At 45.1% G+C, this 25,639-nt stretch overlaps 2 protein-coding genes across 4 annotated transcripts in view; one reads left to right on the top strand and one right to left on the bottom strand.

The window, feature by feature from the left end:
* Positions 1 to 9,090, bottom strand: part of si:ch211-127i16.2 (probable flavin-containing monoamine oxidase A) — a 41,671-nt gene extending 32,581 nt beyond the window's left edge. The window contains exons 1-6 of one of the 3 annotated variants that reach the window (XM_041898220.2): positions 8,792 to 9,089; positions 8,534 to 8,621; positions 6,715 to 6,895; positions 3,941 to 4,055; positions 3,176 to 3,333; positions 2,576 to 2,665 (exon numbers count right to left, since the gene is read on the bottom strand). In XM_041898220.2, coding sequence (XP_041754154.1) covers positions 2,576 to 2,665; positions 3,176 to 3,333; positions 3,941 to 4,055; positions 6,715 to 6,895; positions 8,534 to 8,621; positions 8,792 to 8,909 — 750 coding nt within the window. In that variant the 5' untranslated portion in view covers positions 8,910 to 9,089. Of the gene's footprint in view, positions 1 to 2,575; positions 2,666 to 3,175; positions 3,334 to 3,940; positions 4,056 to 6,714; positions 6,896 to 8,533; positions 8,622 to 8,791 lie in introns of all 3 variants that reach the window. The other 2 variants (XM_041898219.2, XM_041898221.2) reach the window with 2 other exon arrangements.
* A 2,147-nt stretch (positions 9,091 to 11,237) lies between these two features.
* On the top strand, positions 11,238 to 16,884 carry vsig8a (V-set and immunoglobulin domain containing 8a). The gene is made up of 8 exons (XM_041899486.2): positions 11,238 to 11,316; positions 12,265 to 12,323; positions 12,991 to 13,160; positions 13,372 to 13,576; positions 14,893 to 15,045; positions 15,185 to 15,307; positions 15,432 to 15,576; positions 16,279 to 16,884. The coding sequence occupies exons 1-8, from the start codon at positions 11,261 to 11,263 to the stop codon at positions 16,475 to 16,477; spliced, it is 1,110 nt and encodes a 369-aa protein (XP_041755420.2). The 5' UTR covers positions 11,238 to 11,260; the 3' UTR covers positions 16,478 to 16,884.
* Positions 16,885 to 25,639: the final 8,755 nt, after the last annotated feature.

Genomic DNA, 25,639 nt, shown 5'->3' with positions numbered 1-25,639 from the left:
CACATATAATCGTGTGTACATCTACAGTATACAGTGCCTTGCAAAGGTATTCATCCCCGTTTGCGGTTTTCCTATTTTGTTGCATTACAACCTGTAATATAAATGGATTTTAATTTGGATTTCATGTACAGGACACAAAATAGTCCAAGTTTGTGAAGTGAAATGAAAAAAATAACTTTTATACAAAAATAAATAACGTAAAAAAGTGGTGCGTGCATATGTATTCACCCCCTTTGCTATGAAGCCCTTAAATAAGATATGGTGCAACCAATTACCTTCAGAAGTCACATAATTAGTTAAATAAAGTCCACCTCTGTGCAATCTAAGTGTCACATGATCTCAGTATATATACACCTGTTCTGAAAGGCCCCAGAGTCTGCAACACCACTAAGCAAGGGGCACCACCAAGCAAGCGGCACCATGAAGACCAAGGAGCTCTCCAAACAGGTCAGGGTCAAAGTTGTGGAGAAGTAAAGATTAGGGTTGGGTTATAAAAAAATATCTGAATCCCACAGAGCATCATTAAATCCATTATTAAAAAATTGAAAGAATATGGCACCACAACAAACCTGCCAAGAGAGGGCCGCCCATCAAAACTCACGGACCAGGCAAGGAGGGCATTAATCAGAGTGGCAACAAAGAGACCAAAGATAACCCTGAAGGAGCTGCAAAACTCCACAGCGGAGATTGGAGTATCTGTCCATAGGACCACTTTAAGCCGTACACTCCACAGAGCTGGGATTTACAGAAGAGTGGCCAGAAAAAAGCCATTGCTTAAAGAAAAAAATAAGCAAACACGTTTGGTGTTCGCCAAAAGGCATGTGGGAGACTCCCCAAACATATGGAAGAAGGTACTCTGGTTAGATGAGACTAGAATTGAGCTTTTTGGCCATCAAGGAAAACGCTATGTCTGGCGCAAACCCAACACCTCTCATCACCCTAAGAACACCATCCCCACTGTGAAGCATGGTGGTGGCAGCATCATGCTGTGGGGATGTTTTTCATCGGCAGGGACTGGGAAACTGGTCAGAATTGAAGGAATGATGGATGGCGCTAAATACAGGGAAATTCTTGAGGGAAACCTGTTTCAGTCTTCCAGAGATTTGAGACTGGGATGGAGGTTCACCTTCCAGCAGGACAATGACCCTAAGCATACTGCTAAAGCAACACTTGAGTGGTTTAAGAAACATTTAAATGTCTTGGAATGGCATAGTCAAAGCCCAGACCTCAATCCAATTGAGAATCTGTGGTATGACTTAAAGATTGCTGTCACCAGTGGAACCCATCCAACTTGAAGGAGCTGGAGCAGTTTTGCCTTGAAGAATGGGCAAAACCCCAGTGGCTAGATGTGCCAAGCTTATAGAGACATACCCCAAGAGACTTGCAGCTGTAATTGCTGCAAAAGGTGGCTCTACAAAGTATTGGGGGGGGGTGAATAGTTATGCACGCTCAAGTTTTCAGTTTTTTTGTCTTCTATCATATTTGTTTCATAATAAAAAATATTTTGCATCTTCAAAGTGGTAGGCATGTTGTGTAAATCAAATGATACAAACCCCCCAAAAATCGATTTTAATTCCAGGTTGTAAGGCAACAAAATAGGAAAAATGCCAAGGAGGGTGAATACTTTCGCAAGCCACTGTACAATGTACTATACAGCACACAGTAGCTGTGACAGACAGGCAGCATTAGTATTCCTCTCCAGTAGGCCGGACCAGACCAGGCAGCACTCTGGGGGCTATCTGCCCTTAGGAGCACATTGAGATGAGCAGCACAGAGATATGGAGGCACAGTGGATATTATAGATGACCCTGGAGGGCAGGGCCCCGGGGAGAAATATAATAGTGCCGTCCATTATGGATGACCAAAACTCTGGACACTCCGGGGAAGCCAATACGTTCTTATTAAGGGAGAATGCTATGGGGCCAACAGTGTTAAGCCGAGTGGTACCACGGTCATGCAGCACGGAGGACATGAAAGGAATCATTGGGTTGATTTAAAAGCCTCATTAGGTTGGTACATCAAAATTACATGGCTATTAGATGGTCCTTTATCTTGTAAATAATCGAGTAATTATTTGAGTAATTTTAACCTTTTAAATAATCATATTTTTCGAGAATGGCTTTTAGATGTTCCTTTTAACCTATCACGTAAGCACTTTATTATCCTTTTTATAGAGAGGGTCATTTCCTGTAAACTGTTGTGCCTTTCATCTACAGTAACTAGCCAAATGCATTACCTTTGATCCACTTCCACCATGTACACAAACACTCAAAGGTCACAGAGAGTGTCTTCACTCAATAGGCTAACACACATCTACACTGATGCAATGCAATGCCAGTGCTCGGTGGTGCCTCTCAGTAGCATGAGAGAGAGAGAAAGAGAGAGAGAGAGAGTAGAGAGAGTAGAGAGAGAGAGAGAGAGAGAGAGAGAGAGAGAGAGAGAGAGAGAGAGAGAGAGAGAGAGAACAGCAGAACAGACAGAGGCCCACAGGAGATGGCTTGTTCCCTGTCTGAAGTGACTGTTATCTCAGGGTCACACCTCGTCATTCCCTGAGTGAGCTGTTACTGTACGCTACCTGCCATATGGCCGTCACAGCCTGGCCCAGCCGGACACTCTCCCTCCCAATCTGCTGGGCTAAACGCTCTGACAGCTGCTGGGTTCCCCCCTGTGGACACAGAGCAGCCTTACAGTCCAATGTCAGTGCAGTGACAAGAAGTGTAGACCATCAGTGAGCTGAGTTTAATTAGGTAGGTGGTAAGCAAGCAATATCCAGATCCAAGTGCAACAAAAATCTGATGCAGTTTCTCTCTGTTTATCTATCTATCCAGTATCACTTTTTCTCTTTCCCTTTCTGTATCTCTCTATACTGTACATGGCTCTCCCCTAAATCTCTCTAGCTCTCTTTTCAATATCTCGTTCTCCAAGACCCAACAAAACAGGAGAATTCTCCTGTCTTTCCATAGAGAGCAACGGAAGTGACTTCTACGACTCCTATGTCATTGGTGAGCTGCAATTCCCCAATTCCCCAATTCCCAACACACTCTACTCCTCTCCCTAACCCACTCTGTGAGGGTCAAAAGACCATAGGCTCGACTCGGGTCGCCCCCACCATCAGCGGTCCCCTACTCTACCCCCTGTGGAGGCAGAGAGAGGGTTAGAGCCCATCCCAGGTCACCTTGACCCTGAACTCCTGCGCTGAGCCTGGGGTGCTCTCCAGCAGGCACAGGACGCCTCCAGCTGCTGCAGCATACATGAGGAAGTAGAGGAAGGACATTTGATTTGGCTCCATGCCAAACAAAACCCGGCTGCACACACCCATCTCCTCCTTCATCTCTGGAGACAGGGAGAGAGAGAGAGAGAGAGAGAGAGAGAGAGAGAGAGAGAGAGAGAGAGAGAGAGAGAGAGAGAGAGAGAGAGAGAGAGAGAGAGAGAGAGAGAGAGAGAGAGAGAGAGAGAGAGAGAGAGAGAGAGAGAGAGACCAAACAAATATATATTTGTATTATTTATTTCATTTTTGACCTGACTATACATAATAGATGGTTCTTCTAAGATATATGTGGCCATCCATCAGCCAAGGCCTCTGGCTGTGCCTGAGGCAGGATGCACATCACCCAGGAACACTTGAGAGCGTCCTCTAGGTACGGTAGGGGAAAATCAAATCCATTCATTTTCTAGCAGTGCAAACGTACAGTGGAACACCCAATTCTGGATAGCTCTGAATCTGTAATAAACTCAATTATAAACTCTTCGACCTGATTTTTCATTTGTTCTCGTGGTATCTTGACCGTATCCCAGCTCTGCTGTTGTCTATACCCACACTATTATAAAACAATTAAAATATACAAATCAACAACAAGTCTTTGGTTTACATGCCCTTGGTGTTGTTTTGATGTCAAATTCTTAGTGATTGGGGTGAGGTGTGAGAGGTGGTGCTGCTCACCTTCTGTCCAGGCATGTTTCTCTATGTAGGAGTGTAGGGTCATACTGTCCAACTCCTGGGCATTGGGGGTCTTCATGGGGTCCTCCACTGACACTGTGGCAATCAACCTGTCAATCTGACACACAGCACATACAGTGAGGGAAAAAAGTATTTGATCCCCTGCTGATTTTGTACCTTTGCCCACTGACAAAGAAATGATCAGTCTATAATTTTAATGGTAGGTTTATTTGAACAGTGAGAGACTAACAACAAAATAATCCAGAAAAACGCAAGTCAAAAATTTTATAAATTGATTTGCATTTTAATTAGGGAAATAAGTATTTGACCCCCTCTCAATCAGAAAGATTTCTGGCTCCCAGGTGTCTTTTATACAGGTAACGAGCTGAGATTAGGAGCACACTCTTAAAGGGAGTGCTCCTAATCTCAGTTTGTTACCTGTATAAAAGACACCTGTCCACAGAAGCAATCAATCAATCAGATTCCAAACTCTCCACCATGGCCAAGACCAAAGAGCTCTCCAAGGATGTCAGGGACAAGATTGTAGACCTACACAAGGCTGGAATGGGCTACAAGACCATCGCCAAGCAGCTTGGTGAGAAGGTGACAACAGTTGGTGCGATTATTCACAAATGGAAGAAACACAAAATAACTGTCAATCTCCCTTGGCCTGGGGCTCCATGCAAAATCTCAACTCGTGGAGTTGCAATGATCATGAGAACCGTGAGGAATCAGCCCAGAACTACACGGGAGGATCTTGTCAATGATCTCAAGGCAGCTGGGACCATAGTCTCCAAGAAAACAATTGGTAACACACTACGCCGTGAAGGACTGAAATCCTGCAGCGACCGCAAGGTCCCCCTGCACAAGAAAGCACATATACAGCGCCGTCTGAAGTTTGCCAATGAACATCTGAATGATTCAGAGGAGAACTGGGTGAAAGTGTTGTGGTCAGATGAGACCAAAATCGAGCTCTTTGGCATCAACTTAACTCGCTGTGTTTGGAGGAGGAGGAATGCTGCCTATGACCCCAAGAACACCATTCCCACCGTCAAACATGGAGGTGGAAACATTATGCTTTGGGGGTGTTTTTCTGCTAAGGGGACAGGACAACTTCACCGCATCAAAGGGACGATGGACGGGGCCATGTACCGTCAAATCTTGGGTGAGAACCTCCTTCCCTCAGCCAGGGCATTGAAAATGGGTCGTGGATGGGTATTCCAGCATGACAATGACCCAAAACACACGGCCAAGGCAACAAAGGAGTGGTCAAGAAGAAGCACATTAAGGTCCTGGAGTGGCCTAGCCAGTCTCCAGACCTCAATCCCATAGAAAATCTGTGGAGGGAGCTGAAGGTTCGAGTTGCCAAACGTCAGCCTCGGACCTTAATGACTTGGAGAAGATCTGCATAGAGGAGTGGAACAAAATCCCTCCTGAGATGTGTGCAAACCTGGTGGCCAACTACAAGAAACGTCTGACCTCTGTGATTGCCAACAAGGGTTTTGCCACCAAGTACTAAGTCATGTTTTGCAGAGGGATCAAATACTTATTTCCCTCATTAAAATACAAATCAATTTATAACATTTTTGACATGCATTTTTCTGGATTTTTTTGTTGTTATTCTGTCTCTCACTGTTCAAATAAACCTACCATTAAAATGATAGACTGATCATGTCAGTCAGTGGGCAAACATACAAAATCAGCAGGGGATCAAATACTTTTTTCCCTCACTGTACATGTATGCATACACATGAATGATCTAAACCACTGGGGAGTCAGGCCCAGCCAGTTTTTCCCCACAAAACGGCATTATTACAGACAGAAATACTCCTCAGTTTCATCAGCTGTCCGGGTGGCTGGTCTCAGACAATTCCGCAGGTGAAGAAGACGGATGTGGAGGTCCTGGGCTGGCGTGGTTACATTCTGGTCTGCGGTTGTGAGGCCGGTTAGACGTACTGTCAAATTCTCTAAAGCGACGTTGAAGGCGGCTTATGGTAGAGAAATGCACATTCAGTTCTCTGGCAACATCTCTGGTGGACATTCCTGCAGTCAGCATGCCAATGGCACGCTCCCTCAAAACTTGAGACATCAGGCCTCCCGAGTGGCGCAGTGGTCTAAGGCACTGCATCGCAGTGCTAGCTGTGCCACTAGAGATCCTGGTTCGAGTCCAGGCTCTGTCGCAGCCGACCAGGAGACCCATGGGGCGGCGTCGTCCAGGGTAGGGGAGGGTTTGGCCGGCAGGGATGTTCTTGTCCCATCGCGCACTAGCGACTCCTGTTGGTGTGGCTGGCTTCCGGGTTAAGCGGGCACCGTGTCGAGAAGCAGTGCGGCTCAGTTGGGTTGTGTTTCGGAGGACGCGCCACTCTCGACCTTCGCCTCTCCCGTGTCCGTATGGGAGTTGCAGCGATGGGACAAGACTGTAACTACCAATTGGATACCACGAAAAAGGGGGTAAAATACCCCCCCCCCCAAAAAAAAAAAAAAAAACTTCAGACATCTGTGGCATTGTGCTGTGTGACAAAACTGCTAGTAGCCTTTTATTGTCCCCAGCACAAGGTGCACCTGTGTAATGATCACGCTGTTTAACCTGCTTCTTGATATGCTACACCTGTCAGGTGGATGGATTATCTTGGCAAAGGAGAAATGCTCACTAACAGGGATTTAAACACATTTGCTCACAAAATTTTAGATAAATAATTTGCGTTAGAACACCTTGTGGCTTGGTTGTGACCTGTAACATTGGGGAGAATAATGTCCAGACGAGTTAGGTCCCCTACCTGCCGCAAGAGCTGTGACAGGTCCAGTAGCACCAGTGGAGAGAGGGCAGGGATACTGGTGCTGCTGGTGCGAACCTTGGCATGAGGACCTCCAACGTGGTGCACCTTCTTGCCTGTGGTGTATTGTGTGTAGACCTCCAGGCCAAACTCCTGAATGAGGTCCATGACGTATGTCTGAGTGCTGAGGTAAGAGGGACAACAACAGTTAGATTAGCAAAGTGATAATTGTTTTACTTTGATCTTACCAGCAAGGTCAACCGAGACTAAATCTAAATCAACCCACTGGGCAAAGAAGTTAATTCAAGGTCTATTCCACGTTGGTTCAATGTAATTTCATTAAAATGACGTGGAAGGTTTTGGGATTCAACCAGTGTGTGCCCAGTGGGAAGATTCATTGTCCATTATTTCATCAATAATGTTTCAGTTAATTGATTAATTTCCTGATTTGAATGTGCTGAAAATAAATCAATGATGAAATGGAGGCACATTATTTATCTGACCTGAGGCTCAGTAGTGTGATGCTGGTATGCATCCTCCCTCTTTTATCACAGTCCACTAAAGTCACTAAACTCCTGAGAGTGACACAAATGATCACTTTCTTTGCCATTAATAAATAATAGTCTGTTCCATGTTCTGACTGCATCCCTCTACTACCGTAGCTCTAAGAGGTTTCCCGTGATCGCACATAGACCTGTCCTTTTTGAAACACCTGACAGACTCCACAATGACAACCACCTTAGCTGCCTGGGTGCAGCAGTGGCCTCTACCAGTCTTCGCTCCAGGTCGATAGAAATCTATATAATCGTTCTAAGCCTGTGTCTAAGTGCGTTCCAGTAAGTCGATTTGTAGTGATTTCTGTCCTGGATGAAGCCCACTATTATTCTCCTGTAGTAATCATGCCTCCTTTTTGGGCCGTATTGATAGCAGCTTTTAAGATTTCCTCAAAGCTCTCTTGCTTTGCAGTACTCTCGGAATACAGATATGTTCAGTTCTGTTCGTTCCCTCCAATAGATTGGGAATGTGACTGTGTGAGAGGGAATTTCAGGGGCCTTTTTCATAGGCTTATACAGTATAATGGAATATCAATGACTGAAATGTAATGTACTACTTGGCACTTCCGCTTGGCATCCTTATAAATGTAAACTATGTATGAACTTTGTTTCTTTCCAAAGGTAAGCAGAAATCAGTCAGTCCATTTTCAAGGTAGTGCAAAAAGGCACATTAATTCCCTTCATAATGCCACTGCTCTGCTTGGCTGGATGACAAATTACCATTGATAAATTGTTCTTCATTACTTCACCATTCATCATTTAGACAATATTGTTGGGATTAAGCTGCATGATGACAGGGTTGGTTACTTTCTAAATGTAATCCGTTACAGTTACTAGTTACCTGTCCAAAATTGTAATCAGTAATGTAATTTTGGGATTACCCAAACTCAGGTGGAACAAACTTTTTCAATGCTGAATTAAATGTCAATGAGAAAACAGAAAGGTCTCAATCATGTATTTTAGGGTTATGGTTAGGGGAAGGGTTAGCTAACATGCTAAGTAGTTGCAAAGTTGCTAAAAAGTAGTAAGTAGTTGCAAAGTTGCTAATTAATTAAAGTTGTCCGTGATGAGATTTGAACACACAACCTTTGGGTTCCTAGATGTTCGTGTTATACGCCTCCCCATCCACCCCGACAAACCACAATTAAGTAACTTTCTGTCTTATGTAACCATACCAAACATAACATCCCATACTAATTTGAATGTCCCGGATTTCCGTGTACTATGTTACATCTAGTCTATGAGACCAGGCTGTTCCAAGAACCTACCTGCCAACCCACTGCCCTCCCATATCCCAGCGATCAATGCCGCCGGCGGCAGGTAATTCCTGGGTAACAGTTCGTCCTCCTACCCGGTCTGGAAAAAATACATACCCCGTTAATTTTATTAAATGTTCATCTATATAATAGTGTTGCCTTCTAATTCCGTTTCGAATTGTTAATATATTTCAGAATCTTGGACTGTACTTTCTGCGGAGAACGTTGATTGTTTCGCTGCATAATGAATGCCAAACAGTTTTTACAAACCTTTTCCTTCCAGAATTAATATTCTAAGTTTGCCATTTCTCTTCCGCAGAGTCTGAGCAGCACTCAGTCCTGATAGCCCAGCGCCAACAATAACAACATCCCACGTTTCTTCAGTCATGACTGCAAAACTCTGAAAACTTGGACTATTCTAACTAATCTGTTGGCTAAATGTGTCGTACTGAAGACTGTAACGGCTTTATCAAACGTTTACATCAGATAAGTCGTTTACATAATCAAGCCATAAACAGTCTTGTGGAAGACTTCGGGACTGGAAGAAAAAACCCAACAGCATATAGCCTAGTTGGCAACACTCCCTGCATGATTTAGCAAAACTCTGGGTGGAAGGTCATGATGGCTACAGATTAGCTCCATATTGTAGGCTATAGTTTATTGTGCAGTTATTGCCTGTTGCCCCAGGCTTCTATGCACATATCTTATTTATTCTCAATATTATTTTCATTTTAACACACTGAATTCGACAGTCACAGTCTAGTCTTTGACCTGCAGTATATCTCAACCATTATAGATACATCATCGCCCGTCTTCTTTTAGTAACACATTACTTCAACCCTCCATAATGCCTACATAAGGCGGTCATAAGGATGGCTTAACACATGTCATGATATTAATGATTTAACACAAACGTTTCTAAGGCAGCAATCTGACTACCAGTCTCGCATACTGTAACATGATCATGGGATTAGTAGTGTGATATACAGTGAGAAAACAACATTCTCTGGTCTGATGAAACCAAGATTGAACTCTTTGGCCTGAATGCCAAGCGTCACGTCTGGAGGAAACCTGGCACCATCCCTACGGTGAAGCATGGTGGTTGCAGCATCATGCTGTGGGGATGTTTTTCAGCGGCAGGGACTGGGAGACTGGTCAGGATCGAGGGAAATATGAACAGAGCAAAGTACAGAGAGATCCTTGATGAAAACCTGCTCCAGAGCGCTCAGGACCTCAGACTGGGGCGAAGGTTCACCTTCCAACAGGACAACGACCCTAAGCACACAGCCAAGACAACGCAGGAGTGGCTTCGGGACAAGTCTCTGAATGTCCTTGAGTGGCCTAGCCAGAGCCCAGACTTGAACCCGATCGAACATCTCTGGAGAGACCAGAAAATAGCTGTGCAGCAACGCTCCCCATCCAACCTGAAAGAGCTTGAGAGGATCTGCAGAGAAGAATGGGAGAAACTCCCCAAATACAGGTGTGCCAAGCTTGTCGTGTCATACCCAGAAAGACTCTAGGCTGTAATCGCTACCAAAGGTGCTTCAACAAAAAGTACTGAGTAAAGGGTCTGAATACTTATGTAAATGTTATATTTCAGTATTTGTTTTTTAAATAAATGTGTAAAAATGTCTAAAAACCTGTTTTTGCTTAGTCATTATGGGGTATTGTGTGTAGATTGATGAGGGAAAACATTTATTTAATCAATTTTTGAATAAAGCTGTAACGTAACAAAAGTGAAGGGGTCTGAATACTTTCAGAATGCACTGTAAGCTACTAAAGTGTGCCCTTCTCCTGTTAACCGGTTTCAATGATGTCTGGAACCCCATGAGAGAGTGATGCATTGCAACTTCAAATATATCATTCAGTTTCCCATGAATAACTAATAACCTGCCTGCATCCTTCTGCTACTATGGGTGTAACTCTACAGTAAGACTAAGGTTTTCTCATGATCACACCTCTTTGAACCAGCTGACAGACTCCACAATGACAACCACTATTTAACCCTGTTCCCTATAACTTCTCCAGTTCTGTTTTGAGATTAACCGATTTATATATTCAGCTCCTTTTTTTATAGTCATATTCTTTAATGTACATCATGTTTCATCTGTCTTCATCTGGGATAGGATACTGCATGTCCAGGAAATTAAAGTCACAAATAATGCTAATGTCATGCAGTTGGTAATGTTACAGGAATATTTCTGGACAAACAAGGAAAACCTTATGGTAAATTGTAGCATCTGCTGAGAGGGCTGGCATAATTTAAGGGTTGACTGGGGATTATGTTAGAGGCAATTCATATTAACTGGTCTATTTGTTTTTGAGGAAATACGCAATTCACAGTCACACATGAGGATCTGTGGACTGCATCTCTAAAACATGTTCTGTGTATCCTGGAATAACCAGATGAATAACCAGTTTGTTGTCACCTGAGACCTGGCTGTTTGGATCACATTACCATGGCCTCCTAGCTCTTTGTTTGAAACCGGAGCGTATCCACAGATGGGAGGCGATAAGGTGAACAAAACATTTGACAAACATCGAAAAAAATGTCAAACGTGTGGATTCAGGTTTAAGGTTTTCTTTGGGAAAATAAAAAAAATGTTTTAATAGAAGACCTGTCCAATGAGATGAGCCTATGCTAATGAGATGGAGGAGGAATACAGGCATGAGTAGCTGTGTCAGAGGGATAGAGAGGAAGAAAGAGCAGAAGAAACAGAGAGAAGAGCACCTGTCGACATGCTTTGTCCATTAATTGGAATGGTTCTACATTTGGATGAGCGACCTTCATTCAGGTGAATTGTGTTCATTGTCATGTTGATTTCCCCTTTGTGCTATTGTGAGCTTTTTATTTTTTGGGCTACCTTGTATTGTTTTCAACCCTTGTTATAAAATCAAATCACATTTTATTTGTGACATCCTTTGGAAACAACAGGTGTAGATTAACAGTGTGCGAAAACAGCAGCGTGAAAACAATGTTATAGTCTATGTGGCATCAAATGATACAGTTGAAAAATAAATACATTATTTTGGAACTACTGTGTGCTTTAACCAAAGGGAACATCTGGTTTTATTACAACGTTTTGATAAACTTGTCAGTATGAAAATGTATGCACTCACTAACTGTAAGTCGCTCTGGATAAGAGCGTCTGCTAAATGACTAAAATGTAAAATGTAAAACAATTGGTATTTCATAAAATACCCTATCCAAGAAGAAATAGCTTATCAAAGCATTTTACTTTATTTTGTTAATATCAGGACATTATCTTTTTGTCTCTAAATATACTTTTAAATACCAGTAGGTTGAATAGAATTTAGGTATATCAGATGTAGCTGTATAGCTGATGTTTTAGCGTGATGCAGGTCACAAATATGTCGCCATATGTTCAGTGTACCTGCACTTCTTAATACGTTGTCTATTACACAGTTCAAGTCTATTACACAGTTCAAGTCTGTTACACAGTTCAAGTCAGGACAGTTAGGCAGGAGACAATATAAAGGACACAGTCTACAAAACATGTTTTCAATAATTTTCTCTTTAAACCAGGTTCATTTAGCAATGAAGGTGTGTTTTTACAAATTGTCCCTTCACAAACCCGGGATGCTCAGAATACCATGTCATGTGCTCATGTAGTTTTCAAGCAGGGCACCACAGAGAGCTATATGTATTTTCAAAGCATTGCTGTATGTGCTTGTCTGTTCAATGATACCATGGTTCAAAATGTCTATCCATGCCTTCCTAGCTTTCACCCATGGTCTTCCATGATCGGGATATGTGCAATCACAGTTTTTCTCAATGCAGGTGAGGAAGTCCACCCTACACACGAACACACATGCACACACACCCACATGCACACACACACGCACACACCCTTTCAGGACCTTCTTTCCTTGTTGTTTACAGCAATCTGTAAAGCAAGGAAATAATTAATTTCTATTACTAACCTATCCCTGAACTCAACACACAGACTCAGGATTTGGATGTATCACTGGAAACTAGATTGTTACAGACTGAATAGAACAGTCTATTTATTCATAACATTGTTCATCACTTGGGTAATGGTCTCCAGGTGTGTTGCCATGGTAGATACTGCCAGTTCACCCTGTTAACAAGAAGGCTTCTGTCTCTCTCCTGAGGGTGTACTAGTGTCCTGTATATGTTGTTGAGTTTGATTGCATCTCTCAGTTACTTTATTTCAATATGCTCGTCTAACACACAATAACAAACATCTCATATTGTAACTATAGGAGTCAAGGATACAGCATCAATGTTTTTTTCACCATTTAAGAAACTACATTCAGGGAGATGTAGATTATAAAGAAGAAGCTGAATACTAAATATCTCTCCTATGTTTTCTAAGCAGTAGGCCTACAGTAGTAATTAGTATTAGAAGGTAAAATTCAATAGACTTGAGAACTTGTCACTAGAAGTGAAAGGCTTTACAGTTACAGTATTTGAATGGCCCTAGGTGGCAGCATGGGGATGCGGCTGACTTCCACTGGTCCCCAGACCGTCCAGAGCGCCCAAGGGGAGCCAATGACCCTGGGGTGTACATACACACCTGAGCCCTCGGACACTGGAGAGCTGGATATTGAGTGGTCAGTGGTCAGCCCAGATACCACCCAAAATGACCAACTGGTAAGTGGCACTGAAGTTACCAAGTTATTCTAGGTGAGATCTCAGATTGTTATATAAAGCAATCAAAAGACATGCTGTTAGATAAAGTAGCTGGTTCAAGGACAGAACCCGTTCCATTTCTTCCATCTGCTCACCTCTAGTTGCTAAGCTATATCAAACCTCTTTTTTTTTTTTACCCTGTTCTGATTTTCAAATGTTGGGACTTCTTCAGCTGTTGTCCTATGCAGGTGGGAATAAGTACATCCATGGTAACCCTGGTCTAACTAAGGGGCTGGACTTTGCTGCTGGCGACCCTTCCCTGGGTGATGCGTCCCTCTCTATCACTTCCCTGTCACCAGCCCATTCTGCCACCTACCAGTGTAAAGTCAAGAAGTCACCGGGAGTGGACATGCGGAAAGTGTCCCTGGTCGTGATGGGTGAGACAGGCATTACATTTCAACCTTGGGCTAACATGTCAACATGCTGCATTATTTAAGCCTAGGTGGCTTGGTTTTAGCTGGTTGTGACGACTTGAATATCTTAAGGTGAATAAGTTCATGAAAATGTGGTTGGTTTTCTCCTCAAGAGAATGTCACTATCAAGTTTCAGGAGAAGACCCAGACAGTGTCGAAGAAACAAAACTTTATTACAAAAACAGGGGGTAGGCAAATGACAGGTCAAGAGCAGGCAGAGGTCAGTAATCCAGATCAGAGTCCAAAAGGTACAGAACGGCAGGCAGTCTCAGGGTCAGGGCAGGCAGAGGTCAAAAATCCAGGGTGTTATGACAAGGTACAGAACGGCAGGCAGGCTCAGGGCAGGCAGAATGGTCAAAACTGGGAAACAGGAACTTGAAAAAGACAGGCGCAAGAAGAAAACCACTGGTAGGCTTGATCAAACAAAATTAACTGGCAACAGACAAACAGAGAACACAGGTATAAATACACTGGGGATAATGGGGAAGATGGGCGACACCTGGAGGAGGGTGGAGACAATCACAAAGACAGGTGAAACAGATCAGGGTGTGACAGTCACCACTCCACATTTTCATTTGTTGTTTTGACCTCATGAACCTCCAACTGTACTTCTGAACAACCTTCAAGGTACAGCAAGACCTTCAAACTGGGTATTTCTAAAGTGCTTTCACAAATACAAGTATCACCTTGGCAATTTTATGGACTATTGAGTAGCACAATGTCAGTTGGAACTAAAATGTCCCCACAGTTACTCCAGGTTTAAGTCAGTTCCATTTCGCTATGCTTCGCCGTTCTCTATCTCAACCGAAGTTTTGCTCTCCTTTTCTTCTTTTACCTTTTGTCTTTTACCTTTTGTGTGCTTTTTTCACTCTGGGACACTTTTTAATTCTTTATTTCTGTCTTTCTTTCACTGCCTATCTTCCTCCATGCGTGTAACAGGGTGGTATTGTGTGTGGTGGTAAAATAAGCTTTGGTGATAAGAAAATGCAGTACTACAACCTGAATAGAAACACTAACAAAACTGTGGCCTTGCTTTCAAACAATGGAAACAAAGCTTACCTCAGACAGTGTCAGAGACCTGTCATTCTCTACCCTGACAATAAAAGGTGTCCTTGGCTTTATTTAATAAATACAAAGTAGTTACCGTAAATGTAATATTCCAGATTTGTCTCTTTTCTAATGTTAAGGTAGAAATAAGCACTGTCCTCTTTAATTTATTCAGTTTTTTAAAAACTGTGATGGAGTGGAAATGTGTGTAATTATTATTCCTTTGTCGTCAGTGCGTCCTTCGGTGCCTAAATGCTGGGTGGAGGGTGGGGAGGCGGTGGGGGAGACTGTCTCCCTGCACTGCAAGTCATCCCAGGGGTCCTCTCCCCTCAACTACGCATGGAAGACAGAAAGAGGAGGTCCCATCCCACCCTCAGCCACACAGAGTAAGTCTGACCTTTACTGGTTTCATGGTGAATTACAGCATTAGAGCACATTTTAACAGAAACGTTATTTAAGCTGACTGGGCATGCAGTGAAAAATACATGTTTTCATTGCTGCTCTTCATACTTTGTGATCCATCAGACCGTGTGACGGGGGAGTTGTTGATCAGCAATCACTCTGAGAGCTTTGTGGGAATCTACATGTGTGAGGTGACCAATGCTGTGGGGGACGAGAGGTGCAGAATCAATCTGACAGCTAACAAACGTAGGTACACACTCAGTCACTCATTCAGTCAATCCCTCACTCAGTCATTCACTCACATTTAAAGCACAAAAAAAGCTACAAAATTCCTTCACCTGGTGCTTGGTTCCATCTGTTCCATCCCTAGCCCCTAACAGAGCAGGCGTGATAGTGGGTACTGTGGTGGGTTGTCTACTGCTCATCATCATTCTGGCGATACTCATCTGCCTCCTCATCTACAAGTGTGATGCAAGGTTCACACACGATGAGAAGGAAGTGTCCAACGATATCAGGTACTAGAGAATGTACTGTATTCACACTAAGACTGTAGATCAGGGATGGGCAACTTTGATGGGGGTGGGGGCCACAAAAATTCTGAACTCATCATGAGAGGCCGCAGTGGCTCGCAGGTCTGCATACCCACATCCATACCCGCTCATGGAGTCAGAACCGGCCCCGCTGCAATTCTACAGATTTTGCCATCGGTGGAGAGAATATTTTGCAATTTTATAAATCATTTCATACAATTCTACTCATTAGTGTGAATATAGTACAGAGAGAAAAATGAGCAGTTTTACAGCACATTTCCTGTAATTCTACACATTTTGCTATAGGGTGGAGGGAAATGTTTGCAGTCTTTGATATTATATCTGTGACTAACAAAAACTTCAAGTTAGCTGGCTAGAGCAACTTACCAATCACAAAATGTTTTGCTGACATGGGATAACTGAGTGACTGTCAGTGACTGACATAAGAGAAAAACTGCTGATGCACAATCAAATTTCGAAATCGCACCTTGTGTATTCTACTGTTGTAAGTCTTAACAGTAAGTTAAGACCCCGACTGAGTTCCTAAAATTATATACAGTATATATTTTTTTTATGCAGGCCCAATGCCGCCCGCCAGTTGCCCATCCTTGCTGTAGATGGTTCTGTGGCCATACTGCTGTTTCCTCTTGCCCTCTCACCCCCCTGCACCTATTCTTCTTCCCCCAGGGAGGACGTCACAGCCCCAGAGAGCCGACCACACAGCCGAGGCACCAGCCGGGGCACAAGCCTCCACCCTGGGGTAGCCTACAGCCAGGTGGGCATGCAACAGACGGGGCACTCACACCGAGAACACACACACATCCCATCCACCAGCACTGGATACACACCTGTAAAATATGACAGCAGATACGGCTACGCTGTATGATTGGAGAGAAAGTGGAGGGGTCGAAAACTTTTAAATGATGACAATCGTGTTTTGCAGGCTGAAATGAGGTACATTCCCTATTGTGACTTTGAAAGGCATATCATCAGTGGGTTTAATCATATAAAAAAAACGATTTCCTGAAAGACCATGATAATTAATTTGAAATTAATACTGTTGATAGATGTTGCTTTGGCATTGGAGTGAGATAATAAGGGAATACAGCAAAGGAAGCAGAATACACAGTTCTTTATTCTCCAAATTAGTTTCTAAGTCATATCAAAGCCACAGTGTAAGTTTTCCACTAATTTCAATTTTCATGTAATAAAATATACCATTTGATTTAGCAGAATATTATAATACCTTAATGGGATTGGTATGACTTTACCTTATCATAAATAAAAAACCAAGTACCTATCACTCCAATTGCTCAATTTTCATATTGCACTACTTTTGTGTGTCACGATCGTTGATGAACGAGAAGGACCAAGGCGCAGCGTGATAAGCATACATGTTTATTTAAACAAATAAACACACGACAAAACAACAAACGAAACGTGAAGTCCAATGTAGCACAAACATACCATAACTGGAACAAGATCCCACAACCCACTAGTGCCAATAGGCTACCTAAGTATGGGCCCCAATCAGAGACAACGAGCTACCGCTGCCTCTGATTGGGAACCACACCGGCCAACATAGATCAACACATACTAGATCTAAACATAGACAATCAATATAGCACAACACGACACAGAAAATACAAACCCTGACTCAACAAATACGAGTCCCTAGAGTCAGGGCGTGACAGTACCCCCCCCCCAAAGGTGCGGACTCCGACCGCGCCACATAAACATAACAGGGTAGGGGCCGGGTGGGCATTCCGCCTCGGAGGCGGATCCGGCTCCGGGTGTGACCACCACTTACTCTCCACCTCCCTGTTGCGCCCCTGGTCTGGTCTGGACCTCGGCGCGCTGCTTCCCCTCTCCTTCCTCCCACGAGGTACCAAGCCCTGTCTGGACCCTGGTGTGGGAGACCCTGAACCTGGAGAGGGGCTGACGTCTGGGTCTGGACTGGAACCGCTGACTGGAGCTGGACCCGACGACGGTGGATCGAACTGCTCTGGCTCCGGAGTGGAGCCGCTGACCGGAGCTGGATCAGGCACCGGTGGAGCGGACTGCTCTGGCACCGGTGGAACAGGCACGGGCCGTGCCGGACTGGACACACGCACCACTGGCTTGGTGCGAGGGGCAGGAACAGGCCGGGCCGGGCTGGCGACGCGCACCACTGGCTTGGTGCGAGGGACAGGAACAGGCCGAACCGTACTGGGAACACGCACCACTGGCTTAGTGCGGGGAGCAGGAACGGGCCGTACCGGACTGGCGACATGCACCACTGGCTTGGTGCGGGGAGCAGGAACAGGCCGGGCTGGCGACGCGCACCACTGGCTTGGTGCGAGGTGCAGGAACAGGCCGGGCCGGGCTGGCGACGCGCACCACTGTCTTGGTGCGAGGGGCAGGAACAGGCCGGGCCGGGCTGCCGACACGCACCACTGGTTTGGTGCGAGGGGCAGGAACGGGCCGGGCCGGGCTAGCGACGCGCACCACTGGCTTAGTGCGAGGGACAGGAACAGGCCGGACCGGGCTGGCGACGCGTACCACTGGCTTGGTGCGAGGGACAGGAACAGGTAGGACCGTACTGGGAACACACACCACTGGCTTAGTGCGGGGAGCAGGAACGGGTCGGGCCGTACTGGGAACACGCACCACTGGCTTAGTGCGGGGAGCAGGAACGGGCCGGACCGGACTGGCGACACGCACCACTTGCTTGGTGCGAGGAGCGGAACTGGGTTCCTTTATAAACCCCTGCTCCTTCTGCTGCCTAACCAGCTCCTCTCGCCGTGCCTCTACACCTTCCTTCTCCCTTTTTGCCTCCTGTAGCACCTCCCTCTGACCAAATAACTCCAGCTCCCTCTGAACCAATAGCCCCCGTAACCTGGTGGCCTCCTCTCCTAACCTCCAGATCCGCCCTGTCGCGGCCTCCTGCTGCCTCGTCGTCCACACCGTGTGCCCCCACAAAAAAAATTCTTGGGGTTGCCTCTCGGGTCTCCGTCGTCGGCACGGTTGGCGCAGTTTCTCCTCTCCTGCCTGGGCATCCTCCTTCATCGCCTTCCGGTAGCGGACGGCCTCCTCCTCCGTAATTCTCCCCCAACCGAGGAGGACATCTACTAAAGTAACCTCCTGTTTAATTCCCGGCGTTTGGTCCTCGTTTGGTGGGATCTTCTGTCACGATCGTTGATGAACGAGAAGGACCAAGGCGCAGCGTGATAAGCATACATGTTTATTTAAACGAATAAACACACGACAAAACAACAAACGAAACGTGAAGTCCAATGTAGCACACAAACATACCATAACTGGAACAAGATCCCACAACCCACTAGTGCCAATAGGCTACCTAAGTATGGTCCCCAATTAGAGACAACGAGCTACAGCTGCCTCTGATTGGGAACCACACACATACTAGATCTAAACATAGACAATCAACATAGCACAACACGACACAGAAAATACACACCCTGACTCAACAAATACGAGTCCCTAGAGTCAGGGCGTGACATTGTGCACTCGTTTTACAATATATTTAAAAGGTTTACATTTTGTCCTTGTAGTAGGACTTCACTATGTGTATGTTTCTTTTAAATAAATGTCTCAAATCTGTACTGTAATCAGTTACCGAAGCTTCTAAGGGATTCACACTGCATTACAAGGGAGTGTAAATCACAACTTTATTAGCTATTCATGGTCATCATTACATAAGCTATGTGAAAGAGTTTACAGAGGCTTATTACCACCTGAAGACGTGGGGCAGACTAGTCTTACGTAGCCAACCCAGATCAGTGGCATTGCCAGTGACCCAGATGTTCGATGCTGACAGCTGCTCCCCAGTTGTTGTGTCATCAGATGGAGCCTATAAGACATCACATTTCCCTCTAATTTCAAATGTTTATTGGTGATTTCTATTGGTCGCGTACACAGGTGTTCATTTGTACACTCAGTGTGTGTATAGACAGTATGGACTGTATAGGAAAGGTGTGTACAGCAGTAGTTATATAGGATGAGCCTGGACTAGAATACGGCATTGATTTGCACTTTTCGCACCAAAGTACGTTCATCTCTAGGAGACAGAACGCATCTCTTTCCTGAGCGGTATGACGGCTGCGTGGTCCCATGGTGTTTATACTTGCATACTATTGTTTGTACAGATGAACGTGGTACAGAGTTCGTACTGCTTGGTGACCTAAATTGGGATATGCTTAATACCCCGGCCATCCTACAATCCAAACTCGATGCCCTCAACCTCACGCAAATTATCAACGAACCTACCAGGTACAACCCTAAATCCGTAAACATGGGTACCCTCATAGATATCATCCTGACTAACATACCCTCTAAATACACCTCAGCTGTCTTCAACCAGGATCTCAGCGATCACTGCCTTATTGCCTGCGTCCGTAACAGGTCCGCGGTCAAACGACCACCCCTCATCACTGTCAAACGCTCCCTAAAACACTTTAGCGAGCAGGCCTTCCTAATTGACCTGGCCCAGGTATCCTGGATGGATATAGATCTCATTCCGTCAGTAGAGGATGCCTGGTTGTTCCTTAAAAGTAATTTCCTCTCAATCTTAAATAAACATGCCCCATTCAAAAAATACAGAACTAAGAACCGATATAGCCCCTGGTTCTCCTCAGACTTGACTGCCCTTGACCAGCACAAAAACATCCTGTGGCGTACTGCATTAGCATCAAATAGCCCCCGCGATATGCAACTTTTCAGGGAAGTTAGGAACCAATATACACAAGCAGTCAGGAAAGCAAAGGCTAACTTTTTCAAACAGAAATTTGCATCCTGTAACACTAACTCCAAAAAGTTTGGGGACACTGTAAAGTCCATGGAGAATAAGAGCACTTCCTCCCAGTTGCCCACTGCACTGAGGCTAGGAAACACTATCACCACCGATAAATCTACAATAATCGAGAATTTCAACAAGCATTTTGCTACAGCTGGCCATGCTTTCCATCTGGCTACCACTACCCCGGCCACCAACTCTGCACCCTCCGCTGCAACTTGCCCATGCCCCCCCCCCCCCCCTGCTTCTCCTTCACACAAATTCAGACAGCTGATGTTTTGAAAGCGCTGCAAAATCTGGACCCCTACAAATCAGCTGGGCTAGACAATCTGGACCCTTTCTTTCTAAAACTAGCCACCGAAATTGTCGCAACCCCTATTACTAGTCTGTTCAACCTCTCTTTCATAACGTCTGAGATCCCCAGAGATTGGAAAGCTGCCGCGGTCATCCCCCTCTTCAAAGGGGGTGACACTCTAGATCCAAACTGCTACAGACCTATATCCATCCTGCCCTGCCTTTCGAAAGTATTTGAAAGCCAAGTTAACAAACAGATCACCGACCATTTTGAATACCACCGTACCTTCTCCGCTATGCAATCCGGTTTCCGAGCTGGTCATGGGTGCACTTCAGCCACGCTCAAGGTCCTAAACGATATTATAACCGCGATTGATAATAGACAGTACTGTGCAGCCGTCTTCATCGACCTGGCCAAGGCTTTCGACTCTGTCAACCACCGCATTCTTATTGGCAGACTAAATAGCCTTGGTTTCTCAAATGACTGCCTCGCCTGGTTCACCAACTACTTCTCAGATAGAGTTCAGTGTGTCAAATCGGAGGGCCTGTTGTCTGGACCTATGGCAGTCTATGGGGGTGCCACAGGGTTCAATTCTTGGGCCGACACTTTTCTCCGTGTATATCAATGATGTCGCTCTTGCTGCTGGTGACTCTCAGATCCACCTCTACGCAGACGACACCATTTTGTATACATCTGGCCCTTCATTGGACACTGTGTTAACAAACCTCCAAACGAGCTTCAATGCCATACAACACTCCTTCAGTAGCCTCCAACTGCTCTTAAACACTAGTAAAACTAAATGCATGCTTTTCAATCGAACGCTGCTGGCACCCGCCCACCCGACTAGAATCACCACTCTCGACGGGTCTGACCTAGAGTATGTGGACAACTACAAATACATAGGTGTCTGGTTAGACTGTAAACTCTCCTTCCAGACTCACATAAAGAATCTCCAATCCAAAGTTAAATCTAGAATTGGCTTCCTATTTCGCAACAAAGCCTCCTTCACTCATGCTGCCAAACATGCCCTCGTAAAACTGACTATCCTACCGATCCTTGACTTCGCGATGTCATTTACAAAATAGCCTCCAACACTCTACTCAGCAAATTGGATGTAGTCTATCACAGTGCCATCCGTTTTGTCTCCAAAGCCCCATACACTACCCACCACTGTGACCTGTACGCTCTTGTTGGCTGGTCCTCACTACATGTTCGTCGTCAAACCCACTGGCTCCAGGCCATCTATAAATCACTGCTAGGCAAATCCCCGCCTTATCTTAGCTCATTGGTCACCATAGCAGTACCCACCCGTAGTCTGCGCTCCAGCAGGTATATCTCACTGGTCATTCCCAAAGCCAACACCTCCTTTGGCCGCCATTCCTTCCAGTTCTCTGCTGCCAATGACTGGAACGAATTGCAAAAATCTCTGAAGCTGGAGACTCTTATCTCCCTCACTAACTTTAAGCATCAGTTGTCAGAGCACCTTACCGATCACTGCACCTGTACACAGCCCATCTGAAATTAGCCCACCCAACTACCTCATCCCTATATTGTTATTTATTTTGCTCTTTTGCACCCCAGTATCTCTATTTGCACATAATCTCTTGCACATCTAGCATTCCAGTGTTAATACTATTGTAATTATTTTGCACTATAGCCTATTTATTGCCTTACCTCCATAACTTGCTACATTTGCACACACTGTATATATATTTTCTGTTGTATTTTTGACTTTATGTTTTTTACCCCATATGTAACTCTGTGTTGTTTTTATTGCACTGCTTTGCTTTATCTTGGCCAGGTCGCAGTTGTAAATGAGAACCTGTTCTCAACTGGCTTACCTGGTTAAATAAAGGTAAAAAAGGCGTTTGGAAATTGCTCCTAAGGATTAACCAGACTTGTGGAGGTCTACAATTGAGGTCTTGGCTGATTTCTTTTGATTTTCCCATGATGTCAAGCAAAGAGGCACTGAGTTTGAAGGTAGGCCTTGAAATACATCCACAGGTACTCCTCCAATTGACTCAAATTATGTCAATTAGCCTATCAGAAGCTTCTAAAGCCATGACATCATTTTCTGGAATTTTCCAAGCTGTTTAAAGGCCCAGTCAACTTAGTGTATGTAAACTTCTGACCCACTGGAATTGTGATATAGTGAATTATAAGTGAAATAATCTGTCTGTAAACAATTGTTGGAAATATTACTTGTGTCATGCACAAAGTAGATGTCCTAACAGACTTGCCAAAACTATAGTTTGTTAACAAGAAATTTGTGGAGTGGTTGAAAACCGAGTTTTAATGACTCCAACCTAAGTGTATGTGAACTTCCGACTTCAACTGTACATAGGGCAGCAGTCTCTAAGGTGCAGGGTAGAGTACCAGGTGGTAGTCGACTAGTAACAGTAACTAAGTTCAGGGCAGGGTATTGGGTGGAGGCCGGCTAGTGGTGACTATTTAAGTCTGATGGCCTGGAGATAGAAGTTGTTTTTCAGTCCCAGCTTTGGCTGAACAGGAAGTGCAGGAGGGGGCTAAGCACGCACCCTTGTGGGGCCCCTGTGTTGAGGATCAGCGTGGCGGAGGTGTTGTTGCCTACCTTCACCACCTGGGGTCTGCCCGTCAGGACGTCCAGGATCCAGTTGCACAGGGCGGGGTTCAGACCCAGGGCCCTGAGTTTATTGATGAGCTTGGAGGGCACTATGGTGTTGAAGACTGAGCTATAGTCAATGAACAGCATTCTTACATAAGTATTCCTCTTGTCCAGATGGGATAGGGCAGTGTGCAGTGAGATGGCAATTGCGTCATCACATGCGCCGAATACAACAAGTGTAGACCTTACAGTGAAATGCGTCCTTACAAGCCCTTAAACAACAATGCAGTTTTATGAAAAATAAGTGTTAAGGAAAAAATAGATAAAATAAAAAATAATTAAAGAGCAGCAGTAAAATAAAATAACTGTAGGGAGGCTATATACAGGGGGTAACGGTACAGAGTCAACATGCGGGGACACAGGTTTGCGTCTGTTTGATTTGACTGACAGCTAGAACATGCACATACACTTTTCCAACGCCAGCCATTACAGTAGGCCTGCGTATAGGTTGACAATGTGAGTGCAGCTCTAGAACTACACTGTGAAGCGTGCCTTCCTCTGACACCGCCTGGTATAGAGGTCCTGGATGACAGAAAGCTTGGCCCCAGGGATGTACTGGGCCGTACGCACTACCCTCGGAGGCCGAGCAGTTGCCATACCAGGCAGTGATGCAACCAGTCAGGATGCTCTCGATGGTGCAGCTGTTTAACCTTTTGAGGATCTGAGGACCCATGCCAAATCTTGTCAGTCTCCTTAGGGGGAATAGGTTTTGTCGTGCCCTTTTCACGACTGTCTTGGTGTGCTTGGACCATGTTAGTTTGTTGGTGATGTGGACACCAAAGAACTTGAAGCTCTCAACCTGCTCCACTACAGCCCCGTCAATGAGAATGGGGGCGTGCTCGGTTCTCTTCTTTTTCCTGTAGTCCACAATCATCTCCTTTGTCTTGATCACGTTGAGGGAGAGGTTGTTGTCCTGGCACCACACGGCCAGGTCTCTGACCTCCTCCCTTTAGGCTGTCTCGTCGTTGTCAGTGATCAGGCCTACCACTGTTGTGTCAACAGCAAACTTAATGATGGTGTTGGAGTCGTGCCTGGCCATGCAGTCAGGAGTGAACAGGGAGTACAGGAGGGGACTGAGCACGCACCCATGAGGGGCCCCCGCGTTGAGGATCAGCATGGCCGATGTGTTGTTACCTACCCTTACCACCTGGGGGCGGCCCGTCAGGAAGTCCAGGATGCAGTTGCAGAGGGAGGTGTTTAGTCCCTAGGTCCTTAGCTTAGTGATTAACTTTGAGGGCACTATGGTGTTGAACGCTGAGCTGTAGTCCAGGTGTGAATGGGCAGTTTGGAGCGCAATAGAGATTGCATCATCTGTGGATCTGTTGGGGCGATATGCAAATTAAAGTGGGTCTAGGGTTTCTGGGATAATGGTGTTGATGTGAGCCATGACCAGCCTTTCAAAGCACTTCACGGCTACAGACGTGAGTGCTACAGGTCGGTAGTCATTTAGGCAGGTTACCTTTGTGTTCTTGGGCATAGGGACTATGGTGGTCCGCTTGAAACATGTTGGTATTACAGATTCCAGACAGGGAGAGGTTGAAAATGTCAGTGAAGACATACAGTGGGGAAAAAAAGTATTTAGTCAGCCACCAATTGTGCAAGTTCTCCCACTTAAAAAGATGAGAGAGGCCTGTAATTTTCATCATAGGTACACGTCAACTATGACAGACAAAATGAGGAAAAAAAATCCAGAAAATCACATTGTAGGATTTTGAATGAATTTATTTGCAAATTATGGTGGAAAATAAGTATTTGGTCAATAACAAAAGTTTCTCAATACTTTGTTATATACCCTTTGTTGGCAATGACACAGGTCAAACGTTTTCTGTAAGTCTTCACAAGGTTTTCACACACTGTTGCTGGTATTTTGGCCCATTCCTCCATGCAGATCTCCTCTAGAGCAGTGATGTTTTGGGGCTGTCGCTGGGCAACACAGACTTTCAACTCCCTCCAAAGATTTTCTATGGGGTTGAGATCTGGAGACTGGCTAGGCCACTCCAGGACCTTGAAATGCTTCTTACGAAGCCACTCCTTCGTTGCCCGGGCGGTGTGTTTGGGATCATTGTCATGCTGAAAGACCCAGCCACGTTTCATCTTCAATGCCCTTGCTGATGGAAGGAGGTTTTCACTCAAAATCTCACGATACATGGCCCCATTCATTCTTTCCTTTACATGGATCAGTCGTCCTGGTCCCTTTGCAGAAAAACAGCCCCAAAGCATGATGTTTCCACCCCCATGCTTCACAGTAGGTATGGTGTTCTTTGGATGCAACTCAGCATTATTTGTCCTCCAAACACGACGAGTTGAGTTTTTA

Source organism: Coregonus clupeaformis, chromosome 15 (assembly GCF_020615455.1).
Source record: "Coregonus clupeaformis isolate EN_2021a chromosome 15, ASM2061545v1, whole genome shotgun sequence".
NCBI classification, from domain to species: Eukaryota; Metazoa; Chordata; class Actinopteri; order Salmoniformes; family Salmonidae; genus Coregonus; species Coregonus clupeaformis.
Note: the sequence above shows the minus strand (reverse complement) of the source record. Positions and strands in the feature narration are given on the sequence as shown.

Bases quoted from the DNA above. Each gene is read 5' to 3' on its own strand.
- vsig8a (XM_041899486.2), top strand. From the start codon at position 11,261: ATGCTTTGTCCATTAATTGGAATGGTTCTACATTTGGATGAGCGACCT. The intron at 11,317-12,264 runs GTGAATTGTGTT...ATGCCTTCCTAG, and splicing joins GATGAGCGACCTTCATTCAG to CTTTCACCCATGGTCTTCCA. The intron at 15,308-15,431 runs GTAGGTACACAC...TTCCATCCCTAG, and splicing joins CAATCTGACAGCTAACAAAC to CCCCTAACAGAGCAGGCGTG.